At 45.1% G+C, this 19,210-nt stretch overlaps 1 protein-coding gene across 1 annotated transcript in view; it reads right to left on the reverse strand.

The window, feature by feature from the left end:
* The window catches only part of Cpped1 (calcineurin like phosphoesterase domain containing 1), a 103,313-nt gene that overhangs the window by 19,475 nt on the left and 64,628 nt on the right, over positions 1–19,210 (reverse strand). Inside the window, exon 3 of the mRNA XM_021185343.2 lies at positions 4,859–5,281. Coding sequence (XP_021041002.1) covers positions 4,859–5,281 — 423 coding nt within the window. The remainder of the gene's footprint in view (positions 1–4,858; positions 5,282–19,210) is intronic.

Consider the following 19,210-nt stretch of genomic DNA (forward strand, 5'->3'; position numbering starts at 1 on the left):
TACAATCACCTGTAACTCCAGTCCCAGGGTATCTGATAGCCTTCTGGTCTCTGTTGTCATCAAACATATATATGATATAGACGCAGACATAGGCAAAACACCTGTACACATAAAATACTTATGTAAAATTTTAAAAAGAGAATTAAATCTTGGCTGAATATATAAGACATTTTACAGAGTGGACATTTTGACTACAACTACAATTCCAGGACTGTCAACTCATGGAAATAAATATTCTGAGATAGCAGAAGCACACGTACGCCATTTCAGAAACTGCTGCAATATCTGTCCTAATCACAACCAAGCCCATTAACGGATTTTAAAGGAAACTCAGTCAGCAACTCAAACAATAGTTTTTAAAATAACCCATCCTGACACAACCCCACCCAGAGATACATGAATTTGGTTCTTACACGCTAAGCAATGAGAGTTGAAAACAACCATCTTTGTTTTCTGCAATTAAGCTATTATGTTCCTACAAGAGCAGAACACTTTATATGTACAGTTAAGAACACCCTGCAATTCATAACATATAATAATCTCAAATTTGAGCAAAGACACTTTGGGCAGCAGCATCTACGGGTGTTGCATGGTGTGACGGTGTGTGTAATGCTAAGTGCACACACTGAGTGTTCCGGACCAAGGTGGCAAGGATGCTGTGCACTGCAGACAGTACAGCACGATGCTAATGCTGCTGCAAACACTTCCAGTTGGGGTGGGTTTGATTCTGAGTTAGTTTTTGATCACTGTGTGTTTTGTTTTCCTGTCTCCCATCCCATATTCAGTAGTGTGACCCATATGTGGGCACGTCTCAGTATAAGAAGCAGCGCTCTAGGAAGTGTGTTTCCCATTCAGAACTCAGCTGGCCATTATAGGCAGTGTGGGCATCCTAGCAATGCTGCTGCTAGGGAGATGTGACTCAGGCCAGGCTCTGTCCCTGTTAACCAGTGAGTCTTTATCAAGGGGTCACTATTGTGTGACAGGCTCAGGGTTGGACTTCCTCTAATTAATACAAGCATAATCCACTTCCTGGTAGCATCAGGATATAGACAGCTTTAGTAGTGGTGAGACAGATGGCCTAAAGTTCTCTTCTGTCTGTAATGCAGTCCTGGATGCCTGACCTCCACCTTCTTTAAAAACTTGAAATCCTAAGGCTGAAACCAAGGGCTGAGAGCTCGCCCTTTCTTTCTGTTTCTCTGTTAAAAAGCACACAAATATTAGAGATGAAACGAATTCTGTGAAATTACTCATTAACTTTTGCAAGAAAGATCAACTTGCTGGAATTTTTTATAATTGCCAAATGTGCCCCAGGCTCTTTAATACGCCATCCTTAAGCTCTGTGAGGAGAATGAGAGGAAAGAAAAGGTACCACTGAGACATCAAGGGGAAACATGGGCAGCCAGAGACTTCCCTGTTTTCTCTTTCTTAAGGTTGGAAATTTAAACTGCAATCGGCATTAACTGGGTCACACACTAACCTGCTGCTGCTGAGAGAGGCCTGAGGGACAAGCCGACCTCCACCTTCCACTCAGGTTTCATTATCTACGCTCTGTCTTTGTGACTCCAACTCGGTATCAGGTGAATTAGGGGGAAACCAATTTCTGCATCCCTGGGATATGATGAAACTGATAATAATCCCCAGGCCGAGCAAAGAAGACTGCGGATAAGCAGCGCTGCTTCACATCTGGGCGCCTGTTCTGCCCTGATACCTGTTTATTTCCACCAGTTACTGACAGTGTTTCTGTTCCATACAAAGATGCTCCCCACCCCGTCACTGACTTCAAAAGTAGAAACAGGAAACATCCGTTTCTAGGGAAACCGGAGGTTGGAAGAGCTTCATCTTTTGGATCACAGAGCACATTCCTACACAAATGGTGGCCTATTGTATGGTGACAGCCCTTCCTCCTCATTTACCTCATCCCATTTACAAAAATTAATGCAACAATGGGAGATGATTGTTGATGCTCATTATTAAATCATTTATTCATCCCACACAATGATTCAGAATTATTCATTAAACTTACTGGAAGGAAGCAGGGTTTTATCTCCACAGTGGCTTGGGGAGGGATGTATTCTTTAAAAGGATATTTTATAACAACACAATTATTGTAATTAAAAGCTACCCTGATCATCTGATGAGCTTCTGACATATTTTTGAGCACTGGCATTTTAGCACAAGGAGAAAACTGAGACTGAAATAGTATTAGGAAATACTATTGCCGTGAGGACAAAAGCTAGAGGCAACATTAAATACCACCTGCCACTGTCACCCCAGCTTTATCACGGTCTTTAAGTTAATACATTTTACAAAATATCACTGACTGCCTGACTTTCCAAAACGGGTTCAAGTTCTCTTGCTGTGGCTTCAGCCACTGTCCACATTCTGCCTGGTCAAGTAGCAGCCCCTGCCCTGCCCCCGAGACACACATATACAGGGCTTGAAACATCTGTTTGTTCTGTGCCTGGTGGCCAGACTTAGCACGCAATGCAGACCCACAGTAGGAGGGGCTTCGAGCTCTCTAGTGTTACCTGAAGTAGATTTAGGTAAGGATCCTAAGGCTAGGGGCAAAGAAGGGCTGGGGGAGAAACGGATGCTGGGTGACCTAGATGAAAGGCAGGGAGGAAAGACAAAGGCTGCACACCTTACGATGTGGAAGGCACAGGACAGACAATATGAGATGGAGTCTTCTCCATTGCGCTTGTCACAGAGTGTGTCCTGGACACCATTGAGCTCTGTCAGCCGGCCATCGAGGGCTGGATGAGTTAAAAGACTTTCCTTCCTGCCCTGCACTCCATCCACATCACAGAGGCCTTCCTGTGAGCTGAGCCCTGAGTCATACCTAAAGGCAGGGCAGATGGGCCTTCAAGGAGCTGACAGTCTAGTGAGAGACTCAGCATGTCCAACTGACAAGAGCTGGATCAAGACAACGCTGACCAGGAACTGGAGGGGAGAAGAGCTTTATACCAAAAAGGTAGAAACCTGAGTTGGTCTCACAACCAGAGCAATAGGAAAGGACTTCTGGGAAGGGCAAGCTGAAGGAAGAGCTGGACCTTGTGCTGGGGTAGGAGAGTGTACGGAGGGTCTGGCTGGAGCTGATTCAATATGAAGGAAGCAGAAAAAGGCCCCAAATGAACACAGTCCTGCCAGGCAAGGAGGCCCTACTGGACCCAGAGCCCACAGGATGTAGGTCTAAAACCATCAAGAATGGAAAACACCACCAAGTTTCTCGCTTACAAACCAACTTTTGGATCATAATTTGGCTTCCCATTTAGTTCTGCCTAGGGACAGGGTTGGTCCTACCCAAAGGCACCAACCAGCTGAAGACATCAACCTTGACAGGATGGGGCCATGGGATTCACTTTAGAAGCACACACAGTCCTCAGGGGATGTGCTGACAAGAAACCCTGCTCCAGCTGTTGTGTCCACAGGCTCTGGGTAGTTTTACCACACTTCCTCCACAGGCACCCTGTTAGCACTGTGGGTCCTCTCAGCATCTGGACATTCTCACAGATGGTATGTGCTCTGTCCTGGGATGGGCAGCTCAGACCCTTGTGCCACTCGAGAATGCTGACAGCATGATGAACGACCAGCAGTTGGGAACTGAGTTTGCATCACTTATATGCATCCACGTGTGGTGGAAGAACTGGACATTCTCTGATGTAAAACGGTCTCTATGGTGGAGCAGATGCCATCCTGATATTAGCTCTGCTTCCTTGGCTTCAGAAGTGCGTTCCACACTAACTCAAGCATGGCCTGAGATATCAAAGGCCTTCAATAGGAGTTTCCCAACATCATCTCCACGGAACAGTTAGAGAATGTTTCTGATAACACAAGCTTTTTGTAAAATGCCCCAGAAGTACAGAAGAGCCTATTGGGTTTCATAGTGGACCATGAGTAAGAGAAGACCAGAAGTTGTTTTGTTGTTGTTGTTGTTTTGCTTAACAAATTTTGACTCTTGAGTGAGACCACTTCCAACTTCAACTCTTGCTCCTTCCTGCAGCAACTAAATGAAGCAATTCATTTCTTACAAGTGTGTGACACAAATAAACTGTGGAACAGTCTAAGAGGAAAACCAGGGACAGGACACACAGCCACTGTCATGGCTGGTGACTACTAATCACTGAGGTGAGCCATCTAGGACACTCCATTACTCAAGAGAGGGCCCCAGGAAAGGGAACTAAGGAGGAGAGAGGTGGCATGGGAGAGTACCAGGGAGTGGCCATCATAATCTAAGGCTGACCTTTAAAACAGGCATCTTCACTTTGCGATTGTATACATGTGATCACACAAATGTAGCTGCAAGTCTACATGACAGAGATGCTATGCATACACCTCCTCATCCTAATTCAGGAAGGAAGGAAGCATGGTGTACCCCTGAACAGGCGAACACATGAAGGTTTCAGGATCAATCTAATAAAGCCTCACGCCAAGGTTTCCTGTGTGATGCATGAGGACTATGATATGGTGCTTGGGTCTTAAGGCTTCTCTGTCCTTTCCTTGAGCCAGTTCATGCTTGCCACAGAAAGGAAGGAAGCTGTTATTAGCTCTTTCCATCTCCCAAGGTACATGTAATCACATTCCGAGCCCTTCTGCTAGGACCCCTGACCTCCAAGACTCCTATCCTCAGCTTTGGGCATCTACTCCAGGGGCTAGGCAGGTCAGGGGCCATCCTGATGCTTCCTAGGATCTCCACCCTTAGTCATCCTAGGGTAGACACTGAGGCAGGAAGGAATTGGCAGCTTGCCCACAGCTATATTACTAGTGAGTAAGATCAGAACCAGTCCCATCCAAGCCTTGTCCCCTCTTCACTTCGCCAGGTGGCAGAAGGAGGTTGACACACACATACCCCAGGCATTACCTGCTCTGGTGAGCTTGTCGGCCAGTTCCTTACGGACGGTCTTGGTGAGGTTGAAGTAGTCGTCGTCTTCATCAATACTCTGCAGGAATAGCGGGATATGCTGGAAGACAATGGCGTGCTGGCACTGTTTCTGCTCTGCAATGTTCAGCTGTTGGTCCAGCCAGTGATCCTGGGCCTGCTTCAGTGCAGGGCACCTGGAGGCATCGTACAAGAACTGGGAGTTGAGCACCAGGAACAGGACGCCCCCGACCCAAAAGCTGAAGTAGTCGTCTCCCCATGTCTGGCAGAACTCCTCCACAGTCTCGGCTGTGGGGGCGTTGCCCAAGTCATGGTTGCCGCTGACCATCACCAGTGGGATGTCCTGGTTGACGGCTTTCAGTACTCGCTGCAGGTCCCTGGTCTGTTCTTGCCGCCATGGAGTTCCTACAGAGTGAAGGGAATTATGAGAGCGCTGCAGGCCATTTACCTATATACTCACAAGAGACTAAGACAGAACAATTGAGAATACTGTTGCAGAAATGTCAAACAGATAAAGCATGTACCTGCCTACTCCTCAGAGTTTAGCACTTTCCTGCTCACTCCTGCAACCTGATGAGCTCACTGCTGCCTCGGGGTGCACCCAGTTATCCCTGCTCTATGTCTGTGTGGACCTGGTTTTGAACAAGGGCTGCACACAGTTATCTATTTGGCCTCACAGAATCCATCAGTACCTTTAGAGGAGAAAACCCCTGAATCTAGTGACTAGTGTGCCAGGGCCCAGCACAGGAAGAGGTGTTCCCTATATCTTCAGCAGTTCAATGAGGCACATACAGGCTCAGCATCACAGTGCTCGGCACATCCCCCTTCCCACTGCGGCATACAGGACTAAGAATGGAAATGATTATTTGGATAGAGAGTTGGAGAAATGTGTGGGCAAGTAGCACCCTCTTCTTTTTCCATATTGCTGGCTTCTGCACTTCCTGTAATAATGTATTAAAGCTTTAATAAGTGCATTTTAAAATGACCAATTCAATTCCACATCTGTTCTTCACAGCCTTTCTGTGCAAATTTATTCAGCAAATATTTATTGAGCATCGACTATGTGTGAAGCATCAATTTAGTGACAGGAATAGGCATAAATCCCTTCCTCTACACTTGGGAGTTGGACCATGTGTGCAGCCCACCTGCCGCCATGAGGAAAGTAGGATGAAGGTGCAACTCCAGTGGCAGAAGTGGCACAAGGATGATGGAAAGGAGCAGCCCACTTCCCTGGATAGACATGATGGGACCCACAGCAAAGGGATTAAAGCTGACACTTCACAGAGCTGGAGGGGCAGGTCTGAGTGTCCCCTGACAAATGACGGGTAACTCTGAGGTAATCCTGCTGTGCCCATAACAGGAGTTGGGATTATACACAAATCGAAATATCTGCATGTCACCAAAACTGCACACTGAAATATCAATTAGGAAATAAACCTTAGAGAATGCCAAGAAGAGTCCACATGAAGCAGCTGAGCTAAGAAAGGCAGAGATGCAGAGACAAAGGACTTCAGATGTAAAGCAGCAAACATGATGTGGGAACCGGGGAGAACCCAGGACAGAAATCAGGAAACTCAGAGCTGCAGAAATGCCGGCTGCACAGATCACAGTTTAAAGGGGCTTCCCTCCCTCACTGCTCAGGAGGTCCCAGGTGACCGCCTCATCCTTGATGCTGTGGCTCAGATCACCTAAGTGGCCACTCTTTCCTCATGGCCTGATGAGGTTTACCAGATCTGAGGGGCTCAGGTAAGCGTCCACAGTGATGGGATATCCGTCTGTCTCGCTTCCTATCCCTGCTTTCATACTATTCACTGTTAGCTGCACTGTTGCTGTGTAAGGTCAGAATCTCAGTGTGTCACTGAAATGTTTTCTTCATGTGTGAGACCCTAATGAAATACATAAAAGCCAGAAATGCAACTCTCCTGAGAAGATACTGTATTAGTCAGCGTTCAATTGCTGTGAAGAGGCACCACCACCACAGAAACTCTTATACAAGAAAGCATTGAATTGGGATTGGCTTATAGTTTCAGAGGTTTAGTTTATTAACATCATGGAAGGCAGCATAGTGGTAGGCAGACACACACAATGGTGCTGGAGAGTGACTGAGAGTTCTACATCTAGATTTGCAGGCAGCAGGTAGAGAGAGAAAGACAGAGAGAGAGAGAGAGAGAGAGAGAGAGAGAGAGAGAGAGAGAGAGAGAGAGAGAGAGAAAAACAGAGACTGTGCATGGCTTGTGCACCCGGGAGCTAAGGCTGTTCCACAGCCCTCTGTACACAGGTCCCACCAGGAGAGAGCTGGTCTCCCAGGAGTGCTCTCACCCAGGCCCAGAGGTGAGAACTTCATTTTCTCTCCTGTAACTGTCCAAAATAGGACCTTCCAGGAGTGCACAGGGCACAGGAACAATGGAATAGCTGGGTCAGGATCCTTCCAGTACCCATCTGCACCCAGGACCTGCAGCTATTCCATAGCCCTCTGGACATAGGTCCCTCCAGGAGAGAGCTGGTCTCCCAGGAGTGCAGACAGGCTTACTGGCCCACAGGAGGGACAAGCTCCAGCCAGAGACAGCAAGACCAACTAACATCAGAGATAACCAGATGGTGAAAGGCAAACGCAAGAACCTTACCAATAGAACCAAGGCTACTTGGCAATATCAGAATCCAGTTCTCCTACTATAGCAAATGCTGGATACCCCAACACACCCGAAAAGAAAGATCGGATCTAAAATCACATCTCATGATGCTGATAGGGGACTTTAAGAAGAACATAAACAACTCCCTTAAAGAAATACAGAGCCAGGAGGTGGTGGCGCATGCCTTTGATCCCAGTACTTGGGAGGCAGAGGCAGGCAGATTTCTGAGTTCAATGCCAGCCTGGTCTACAGAGTGAGTTCCAGGACAGCCAGGGCTATACAGAAAAACCCTGTCTCAAAAAAACAAAAACAAAAACAAACAACAAAGAAAAAAGAAATACAGAAGAACTCAGGTAAACAGTTTGAATCCCTTAAAGAGGAAACACAAAAATCCCTTAAAGAATTAGAGGAAAACACAAGCAAACAGGTGAAGGAATCGAACAAAACCATCCAGATGTGCTGTCAAGTTGCTAGTGTATGCTCTCTCTAGTTTCTTTTTGGAGGCACTCAGAGCTATGAATTTTCCTCTTACCACTGCTTTCATTATGTTCCATAAGTTTGGGTATGTTGTGGCTTCATTAAATAATAATATTATTATTAATTATTATTATTATAAAATATTATAAAATATTTTATAAACACAGCACATACACACACACTTTGGCATATGTCATTGGATATGTTACATGGTTTAACTTTATTTATTTATTTATTTATTTATTTATTTATTTATTTATTATATGTAAGTACACTGTAGCTGTCTTCAGACACTCCAGAAGAGGGTGCCAGATCTCGTTACAGAGGGTTGTGAGCCACCATGTGGTTGCTGGGATTTGAACTCTGGACCTTTGGAAGAGCAGTCGGGTGCTCTTACCCACTGAGCCATCTCGCCAGCCCGGTTTAACTATTTTGATCATAACAATTTATGCTATTGTGAGTACAGATGTGAACATAGCTATTAAGACCCTGATTTTGAACAGACCTTGGGCACAAACCAGTCCCACAACACCCAGAGGAAGCTCCACTCCCAGGGGCTCTAACATGCCCAGGATCATAGGATCACAGGAGCTTGTCCACACCAGGATCTCAGGGTGCCAAAGGCAGATTGACTTCCAGGAGCTCTGACACACCCAGGATCTCAGGATCACAGAATCACATAATTATTATTATTATTATTATTATTATTATTATTATTGAGTAGAGTGTTGTTGAGCTTCTTCATGTATTGGTCTTTCTATTGTTTTTGTTGTTATTGAAGACCAACCTTAATTCATAGTGATCTGATAGGATGCATGGGATAATTTCAACCTTTTTGCATCTGTTGAGGCCGGTTTTGTGACTGATTATATGGTCACTTTTGGAGAAGGTGCCGTGAGGTACTGAGAAGAAGATATATTCCTTTGTTTTAGGATGAAATGTTCTGTAGATATCTGTTAAATCAATTTGGATCATAACTTCTCTAGTTTCACTGTGTCTCTGTTTAATTTCTGTTTCCATGATCTGTGCATTCCTGAGAGTGGGGTGTTAAGTTTCCCACTGTTATTGTGTGAGGTGCAATGTGTGCTTTGTGCTTTAGTAGTTTCTTTTATGAATGTGGGTGCCCTTGCATTTGGATCATAGGTGTTCAAAATTGAAAGTTCTTCTTGGTCTATTTTTCCTTTGATGAATATGAAGTGTCCTCCCTTATCTTTTTTTTGATAACTTTTGACTGAAAGTTGATTTTATTCCATATTAGAATGGCTACTCCAGCTTGTTTCTTGGGACCATTTGCTTGGAAAATTGGTTTTCAGCCTTTTACTCTGAGGTAGTGTCTGTCTTTGTCCCTGAGGTGCATTTCCTGTATGCAGCAAAATGCTGGGTCCTGTTTACATATCAAGTCAGTTAGTCTCTGTCTTTTTATTGGGGAATTGAATCCATTAATGTTAAGAGAGATTAAGGAATAGTGATTGTTGCTTCCCTATTATTTTTGTTGCTAGAAGTGGAATTATGTTTGTGTGGTTATCTTCTTTTGGGTTTGTTGGAAGATTACTTTCTTGCTTTTTCTAGGGTGCAGTTTCCTTCCTTGTGTTGGTATTTTCTATCTATTATCCTTGGTAGGGCTGGATTTGTGGAAAGATATTGTGTAAATTTGTTTTTGTCATGGAGTATCTTGGTTTATCTATCTATGGTAATTGAGAATTTTGCTGGATATAGTATCCTGGACTGGCATTTGTGTTCTCTTAGGGTCTGTATGACATCTGCCCAGGTTCTTCTGGCTTTTATAGTTTCTGGCGAAAAGTCTGGTGTAATTCTGATAGGTCTGCCTATATATGTTACTTGACCTTTTTCCCTTACTGCTTTTAATATTCTCTATTTAGTGCATTTGATGTTTTGATTATTATGTGGCAGGAGGAATTTCTTTTCTGGTCCAGTCTATTTGGAGTTCTGTAGGCTTCTTGTAAGTTGATGAGCATCTCTTTCTTTAGGTTAGGGGAGTTTTCTTCTATAATTTTGTTGAAGATATTTACTGGCCCTTTAAGTTGGGAATCTTTGCTCTCTTCTATATCTATTATCCTTAGGTTTGGCCTTCTCATTGTGTCCTAGACTTCCTGGAAGTTTTGGGCTAGGAGTTTTTGCTTTTTGCATTTTCTTTGACTGTTGTGTCAATGTTTTCTATGGTATCTTTGGCACCTGAGATTCTCTCTTCCATCTCTTGTATTCTGGTGGTGATGCTTGCATCTATGACCCTTGATCTCTTTACTAGGTTTTCTAACTCCAGGTTTGTCTCCCTTTGTGATTTCTTTATTGTTTCTATTTCCATTTATAGATGTTGGATGGTTTTGTTCATTTCCTTTGCCTGATCGATTGTGTTTTTCTGTGATTCTTTAAGGGATTTTTGTGTTTCATCTTTAAGGGCTTCTAGCTGTTTACCTGTGTTCTTCTGTATTTCTTTAAGGGAGCTATTTTTGTCCTTCTTAACATCCTCTATCATCATCATGAGAAGTGATTTTAGATCCGTATCTTACTTTTCCGGTGTGATGGTGTATCCAGGACTTGCTATGGTGGGAGAATTGGGTTCTGATGATGTCAAGTAATCTTGGTTTCTGTTGTTTATGTTTTTATGCTTCTCTCCTGCCATCTGGTTATCTCTAGGATACCTGCCCTTACTATATCTGACTATATCTATCCTTCCTGTGATCCTGGTTGTGTCAGATCTTCTCAGAATCGAGCTGTCTCTGTGATCCCGAGATTCTGTGATTCTGTGATTCTGTGATCCTGTGATCCTGAGATCCTGGGTGTGTCAGAGCTCCTGGAAGTCAATCTGCCTTTGGCACCCTGAGATCCTGGTGTGGACAAGCTCCTGTGATCCTATGATCCTGGGCATGTTAGAGCCCTTGGGAGTGGAGCTTCCTCTGGGTGTTGTGGGACTGGTTTGTGCCCAAGGTCTGCTCAAAATCAGGGTCTTAATAGCTATGTTCACATCTGTACTCACAATAGCATAAATTGTTATGATCAAAATAGTTAAGCCATGTAACAAATATCCAATGATATATATCAAAGTGTGTGTGTATGTGCTGTGTGTTTATAAAATATTTTATAAAATAAAATATTGGGTCTTGAAAAGGAAGGACATTCTGGTATGCTATAACATGGCTGGACTTCTACGACATTATGCTGAGTGAAGTGAGCTGGTCAGGAAAGGCAGATGTTACATAACTGTACTTACATGAAGCACAGAGTGGTCAGACAGAGACAGAAACTACAAAAGTAGCCACCGCAGTCTGCAGGCAGGGTTCAGAGAAGGGAACTGTTTACTAGGAGGAGAGCTTCAGTCTTCCAAGGGAAAAGGATTTATGGGGTGGATGGAGTTACAGGTGCATAGCAGTACGGGTGGGGAACCCGGCACCAATGAACTGTACACACGACACCTTCCAGCGGAAGGTTGACAGTGGTGGATGCAGGAGCTTAGAGTTCATGGCCGGTGGGGCTGGATACAGCCATGGTTATCACCAGACTCTAGTGCTTACAGCTTTACACCACTGCCCTTTGGGCTAGCATTTCAGGAAGGAGCAGGCAAGGTCCCTGGACTCAGAGAACTCAAGCTACATTCTGAGGGACACAGGATCCTCTGAGCTTTGGGTTTCTAGTTAGGTCCTACTACTCCATCTTGCTTTCATAGGAAAGTATCTAACATGCAGATCGTGCTCAGCTTCCTCCCTGTCCATTGAGAAGGCAGGTTTGATGTCACCTCGGCTTTCCTTGGTATTTCCCTTATGCTCAGGGAGCTTGGCTGAGCCTTGACACAATGTTGCTGCCTTGAGCCAGGTAGGGAAATTATAGCACAGGGATAGCTAACACACCAGAAACAGGACCTTCCGGCCAAAGTCCTAAGAGGTGGGAATGGTGTCAGCAATGCTCCTTCTTCTGTGGAGGCTGGACACAGAATAGTCACGTCGGGCACCAACTCAACAGTGAAAACCATAGCTTGACCTTCAAACTTCTCCCAAGGGATCACTAGGAAATATCAACTCAAACTTTCAATAAGAGACCAGAAAGATGCCCGCCTGAAGCAGCACACACAAGAGCATACAGCAAAGCTTGCTCACTGTGATGTTAGCAAAGACCTCAAATTCGAACAGTGGTGTGTCCTTTAGCAGTGATAAGAAGAGAGAAAGTTCAAACCAAGCCAAAAAAACACAACTCACTCAAGCTCTACTCTGACACTTTTGGGAAATGTTACCTTGGGCGGGGCCAGGACAAACTGCAAATGGAAGGAGCTAATAGAAATGACACAATTTTGTTGAAGATAAATCATGGAGGGTATCAAGAGATAAAGTGTCTAGAAAAATCCCGACAAAGCTGTTAGAGCGAATTATCCATGGGTGGGCGAGAGGGACAGGAACACTGCAGTCTCTCCCTATACTCACCATACCCCGGATGTCACATGAGCATAAATTACTTTCATAATAAGAAAAATAATCAAGACACCTAAGAACTAACAAATGTGCTGAAATTAGCTCTCGTTAGGTAAACAAGTATAAATATAATTTTAACAGGAACAGACAAAGTAAATGCCAAGGCCAACAACACGCATTTCTAGCTCTTTATTCTCAGGGAAACAGAAACAGGAGAGGCAAAAATGACAGAAAGGTGCTTCAGAAACATAAAACGACGCAACACAACACCATGAGTAACATCAATTAAAAATGTGAAACAAGATTGTTCTCGGAACAAATTGTATTCTTTCTCGACAATGGCATTACCATAAAAAGCATTCTTTTGTATGCCAGATGACTTCCAAGGTCAAGACCTAGGGGCTGAAGATGTGGCTCAGTGGTACAGAAAGGCTGCACTCAGCCCTGGGCTCCATCCAGCTCCCAGGCATCTGAAGGGAAGGCGATGCTGAGGAAGGAGCACTAACCTCAGTTTCAAATATCTGGCTTAGTGCTCCTGTCCGGCAGGAGATGACTGTTACTTTATTTTCACTATTATTCATTCTAATAACCATGAATCCCTTACGAAGCCTAAAAGTGTACTTGGCTTCTGCTAACTCTCTACGGTGTGCTACAGCTGACTTCCTCCTGTGAACCACACTTCCAAGTTTCATCTGCCGTAGCCTCCATTGGTACACTTGCTGTTTGACAGTATGGTGCTGTAAGGGTGGACTGAATTCCACTTATCCATTTGCCATATGATAGGTGTCCTGGTTGGGCTGTTTCTTCCTTTTAGCTACTGGAAACAGGGTTGCTGTAAATAGCCTCACATATACCTTCTCTGTGGATGCATCATTTCTCTGGAGCACACACCTAGGAGATTGAACCATGAGGTCACACTAACTGCATGCTTCCTTGTTTAAGGAACCAACTGATGGCTTTACAAAGTCCCCCTTTCCCATCCCTCCCGACATATGAGGATTCCAGTGACTGACTCAATACTCCCAGTAGCTCCTGTTATTCCTCAACTTCAGATTACAGTCATCCCATATCTTCTCACGATGTACTGACGCCCAACCATCAAATTATCTTTGTTGTTATTTCATAATTATAATTTTGTAACAGTTATGAATCATAGGTAATGTAAATATCTGATGTTCAATTTCCAATACCAAGGATCTCCCAGCTTTGGAAAGGTAAGCTACGCTAAGCTATTTTCCAGTCATCAGGCTAGTGAAAATGGCAATTAAGTACTCACAGAGTACTAAGTTTTGAGGCTGGGAAGGAAGGCTTGCTTAGGCTTGGGGATGGTGAGGGCTGAAGAGAGCCCCAGCTTTCAGCACTGCCTCAGGTCCACATGGCCTCTCACCTGGTGTTCTCCACAGCTCATGTCTCCCTATCCTACCTACCACTCTTCAAAGATTCCTCCGTCCTGAAGCAGCTGTGTGACTTTGTTTTGTTTGTTTGTTTTTCGAGACAGGGTTTCTCTGTATAGCCCTGGATGTCTTGGAACTCACTTTGTAGACCAGGCTGGCCTCAAACTCAGAAATTCGCCTGCCTCTGCCTCCCAAGTGCTGGGACTAAAGGCGTGCGCCACCATCGCCCAGCCTGCTTTGAAATCCCAAATCTAACCAGTAGCCAGAGAGCAAAATAGAAATGGTGGGTCCACTGTACAGTGGGCCAAGTGAGGCACCCTGGCGTGGGTGAGACTGTGAGAGAAAACTTCCTCTGCTTTGCCTGAGCCTCTGTGACTTGTATTTTGAACATGGCTGACACAGCACAGTGACTATGCTCCTCGTTTGGAACTGTAGGGTTCACTCCCATGCAGAGGCTGAAGGTGACACAGACTTTAGAAAGTAAAACCCAACCAACAACTGCACCTGCAATGCCTTCAGGATGCCCAGTGCTGGGCAGAGGTACAGAGATCGCAAGAATGAAGCAGCTCTACTGTCTTTGTTTCCCTGGCCAGGCATCTGCTACAGCATTTAAGGGAGTTGTGGAGAGGGGCTGGCAACGAGGTGACTTCATGTTTCTCAGCTAGGAGGTAAAGCTGGGTCAGGGCTGCTGCACTAAATGGTGCAGGAAGGACCAGGAGCAAAGGAGCCCACCTGAGTATGTGGAAGTGTCATGCTGTCTGGAGACACTCAGAAGAAGACAGAGTGATGGTCAATCTTGCCTGAGTCTGAGCCATAATGCCCTTGAAAAAGAATTACCCATGTCTACTCTAGAACTAACCTTGGGCTGCTCTCAGTGTGAACACACAAGGGGTACTTGGTACACTGACACTACTCCAAGTTGGCACCCAGAGGTGAGAAAGATGGCCTCCCACTGCTTTCCCCAAAACAGGATGGATCTACGCTCCCCCCCGCTACAGTATAACCTTAGCTTGCCATGCACACAACTGGATTTATGTTCATTATACACATGTTAGTTGGAAGGTATCGCAAGTATATATGATCTTACAATGATAAAGTCCTGTGTGGAAAACCCTGGCAATGAACTCTGGGTTTCCTGAGGAGTCTAAGTATCACACTTGTGATTTACTGAGAACCAGGGGGCTTATTCCATTTCTAAGAACACAGGTATCCATATTGCAGCCAGGATTTTTTCTTCTTCTTCTTCTTCAGATAAGGGCTGATTTTCTGAGGGGAAAAACATTACTGTGCTGAGGTACAGGGGCTCTCGGCCAGAGGTGCATGCATACACCGCCCAAAGGTAGTGCTTATACCCACTAAGCAGAGACCATCACAGTCATAACACGTTGTCTTCCCTCTGAGGGTAAAAGAGTAAAGAAGCTGCTAAAAATGACTGAAGACTATGACTCTCTCACAGGAAAGACAGAACAAGAAGCAAGCAGCCAGCTCTTGTGATAGCCCGCAGACAGGACAAAATGCCACTAGGAAACTGCCATTTAAAATACAAACCAGGGGCTGGGAATACAAACCAGGTCAGCAAAGTGCTTACCTTGGAGTCCCAGGATCCAAGCCTGATCACCAGAACCCATGTAAGAAAGACCAACGTCTGGCTGTGCTTGTAAACCTAGCACTGGGGAGGCTGAGGCAAGGAGACCCCCCTCCCCCAGGACTCCCTGGCCTATTATATTTTGAGAGCTCCGGGACAACTTGAGAAGACTCTGAAAAAAAAAAAAAAAAACCATGCATGGCTTCTGAGAACAACAACTGAGTTTGTCCTCTGGGCTCTATATGCATGCACACACATGTACAACCATATACACAAGCACCTACATACATCTAGATGTGAGCACATGCACACATACATATATGAAAGCAATACATTTCTGAGACCTTCACAATATCTTCTCTTCCCTATGGAGGTTGCTTAAATAATACATTGCAAACGGGTTCCATGCAGGTTATGAATCCATTTACCATTTCACTAACAAGAACAAGCAAACTAATGTTCTCTGTGGCAAATGGACAAGACAGGATGTCACTTAGTCAAAGAAAATAAGACCTTTATAATCCCCGTTCCCTGGAGGCACAAGGATTCAGGAGAACTGATCATGATATACTCAACTACTCCTGGAAACAATTTTAATTAAATAACAGGACAACCTCAGTAAACAGAGAGAGGAACATGATTCAGGGGGAGTTTTCCTACTCGATACAAGCTACAATGAAGGGAACAGAACCATCGGTAAAGCCTTCAGGTAAGCAGACTCCAAGCGGTTCCTTGGAAACTCAATGCTCTGTCCAGCTGGGCCAAAGGCAGGGCAGTCAGAGGAGTGGTATGGCAGTTCATGGGGAAGCATTGTCAGGCGGTGCCACTGCTGCCACCCACTGCCTAGTCCTGGCCCCACACCTAGCTGCTTTGTGCCCCAGCTTCCAGGAGCTTTTTTATGAGTGGGATTTTAGACACCCAGGTAGTGCTGTACAAGCAGAGCGATGCTCCAGCAGCACCTGGCTTTGTACAGTGATGGTGCTTAAGTCGATATGTACATGTGTGTGCATATGTACCGTGTACAAGGGGCTTCACCCTATCTTGGAGATGGTTCTCCTCAAAATGAATGACAGCCCAGCCTTAGGCTGACAATGGCAACTCATCTCCTGGCTTGTTGCAATGGTGAGCTCACAGTGGCAGGGCATCCTAGGTACTGATTGGACCGCATCCCCTCATCTCTCCAGTTGAGGCTTGGCCCCCCAGAACTTTAGGATGCGATGTATTTAAAGACAGTCTATGAGAGGTGATGAGAGTAAATGAATCTGTTGTAATGGGCCTCAATCTACTGAGACCTGCTGCTAGGGAGTTTAAGACACAGGGACACAAGCCAAGAGAGGTTTTGGAAGGAACTGAGCCTACAAAACCTTAGAAATTAAATTTCTGCTGCTGAGAATAAGAAGTCTGTAGTCCTTGTTAACAAAGTGTTACAGTTTATGAACACATCTCCCATAGGGCAGGACAGCGGAGTGTGGACTCAACAGCAGACTTTCCATGTCCTAAACCTGGGAGAAACATTTGGAAACTCCAGGTAGCAAAGCAGCATGGGGCAGGTGACAGGCTTCATCTCCCCTTGATGGCTTCTGCCCATGCCTCATCCACCATACTCAGCCCTTCTGAGAAAGCCACTCCACCCACCTAGCCACCAAGAGCAGTCTCTGAGTGCCACACCACCTCTAGATCCTTCCTCTCATGAATGCCCTATTAGAATCTGTATGCTGTCTAAATTTCTCTAGCCATAAAATAGAGAATCTGTGTCTGCCTTCAAATAATAGAGGAAAAACAAGTTATGATTTGTTGTATTCAAGGCTAGATGCTTTGAGGATCCTGAGACCAGCAGGATAGCCTCTCACCAAGACAAGTCAGAGCACAGAGTACATGCCCAAGGTATCCTGGAGAGAATCATGGCTTTGCTGGCTGTTCTATAGCACAGGAGGGACAGATAAGCTGAGTGCACAAGGAACTGAAGTAGAGAACAAATGAGAGCTCACGGGGGAGGGTCTGAGTGGTCCAAAGTCAGCCATCTCTAGGGCATCTTCAGTGAGCATGCCTATGCCTTGTGTGTCTGTTGGCAAAGTCCCAAAGCTTTGAACAGAGAAGGAGCCCATGACTTCTTTGTCATCTCTGCTGGGTCTGCCCAGCATCTCTGCACAGGAAAAAACACCAGGGGAGTCTGGAGGTCAAGGGATAAGAACTTTAATTATGCCACTTTGGAGAAGCCTATCCAAGGTACCAGGTATTCAACTGTGCCTTCCTAGTCCAGATACACTCAAACCAACACATTAGAGACAGCTCCAGAAAGGAGGGGAACCCCTAGGAACCAAGTTTATACATTGACATATTGCAAGGCTAAAAACATTCAAATTTGCCAGACTTGAACTAGATCTGCTTGAAAATCCCTAAGACCATATACTAGGAGTTCTAAAAACCTGGGGAGAAACACATAATATCTAGCTATTGATCCATCCATCCATCCATCCATCCTTTGGAATCATGCTGCCTATTAATCACCATATTGAGATGTGAAATCAGTATTACCTTGGTTACTTAGAACCCATAGAATCCAAGAATGATCTCTGGAGTGCCAGTGAAAGACCAAGGGCATCAGAACCCTGTTTCTATAAAGTCATTATGCAAAAGCAACCCAAGGAAATGCCAGGGTAGTTACGGTCTGCGAAACAAATAACTCTAAAAGTCACTGTATTCTCTAGCAGAGGTTTCCAGCTGAAGATGATGGACTAAAAACATCCTTCCCAGCATGCCTTCTGCACGTCCCATTACAAAGACAGTCCACACTCAGACAGAGATGAAGTAGCAGAGACATGAGCCACAGACTGCAAAACAGATGGACACATGGCAATGGGCTTAGCTGACTGAGTTTACACAATAAGATGGAAAAAAAAGACACACAACCTCTGACATAGTACCATCACTGTCTTGCTTATTCAGGAATCCTGTTCTTTTGAAACATCTGAACAAATGATTGAGCCCACAGTTGCAATGTGAAGGCCCTATGCACTCCCAGTTTCAAATAAAAGGTCAAGAATGGTAATGGCATTGAATGGCTTATGATCGACACCAAGGGAGCAGAGGTGAGGGAGCAAAGTCTTCAGAATTCAGAGGGAACCCAGGCCTGGTGGTGTGTGCACTTCAGTTCCGGAATGATGGGAGTTCAAGGTAAGCCTGTTTAATGTAGTGAGTTCCCAGATAGCCAGGATTACACAGGGAAGCTCGGTATCAAAACAGCAGCAGCAGCAGCAGCAACAACAACAACAACAACAATTCAGAAAGAATAAATGACTGTCACCTATCACTCAATAAGATGAGGGAAAAAGACACAAAGGAAAACTGTCAACAGTATAGGTGGCCTGAGCTACCAACTGAGACCATGATGATGTCCTGGTTCTCACTGTCACCTGGGGCCATGGTTTGTGTTGATGTCCATGGTCTGAGTTACCATCAAAGGCCATGCAGATGTCTGTGGTCTGTGCTGCCTTGTGATGCCTTCGATGACCAGGTCTGTGCTGCTACCGAGGAACATGTCTAGGTCTGTGACCTGCTGTAGTAGGGGGCCATGTTTGTGGTCTGTGCTAGTGCCAGAAACTGAATGGAGTCCATGATCTGTGTTTTTGCTGACTGTGAAGAAGAGCAAGGAGGCTAGTCTTCCCATGATATCAATGACTGCAGTCACACAGCTGAGACAGACAGACAGGCAGAGAGACAGGTAGAGAGAGAAAGAGAGACAGAGAGAGAGAGAGAGAGAGAGAGAGAGAGAGAGAGATAGATTAAGATTCATTGACAACCCCTATCCCATCATAGTCCACCCCCCCCCA

Source organism: Mus caroli, chromosome 16, assembly GCF_900094665.2.
Source record: "Mus caroli chromosome 16, CAROLI_EIJ_v1.1, whole genome shotgun sequence".
Lineage (NCBI taxonomy): Eukaryota > Metazoa > Chordata > Mammalia > Rodentia > Muridae > Mus > Mus caroli.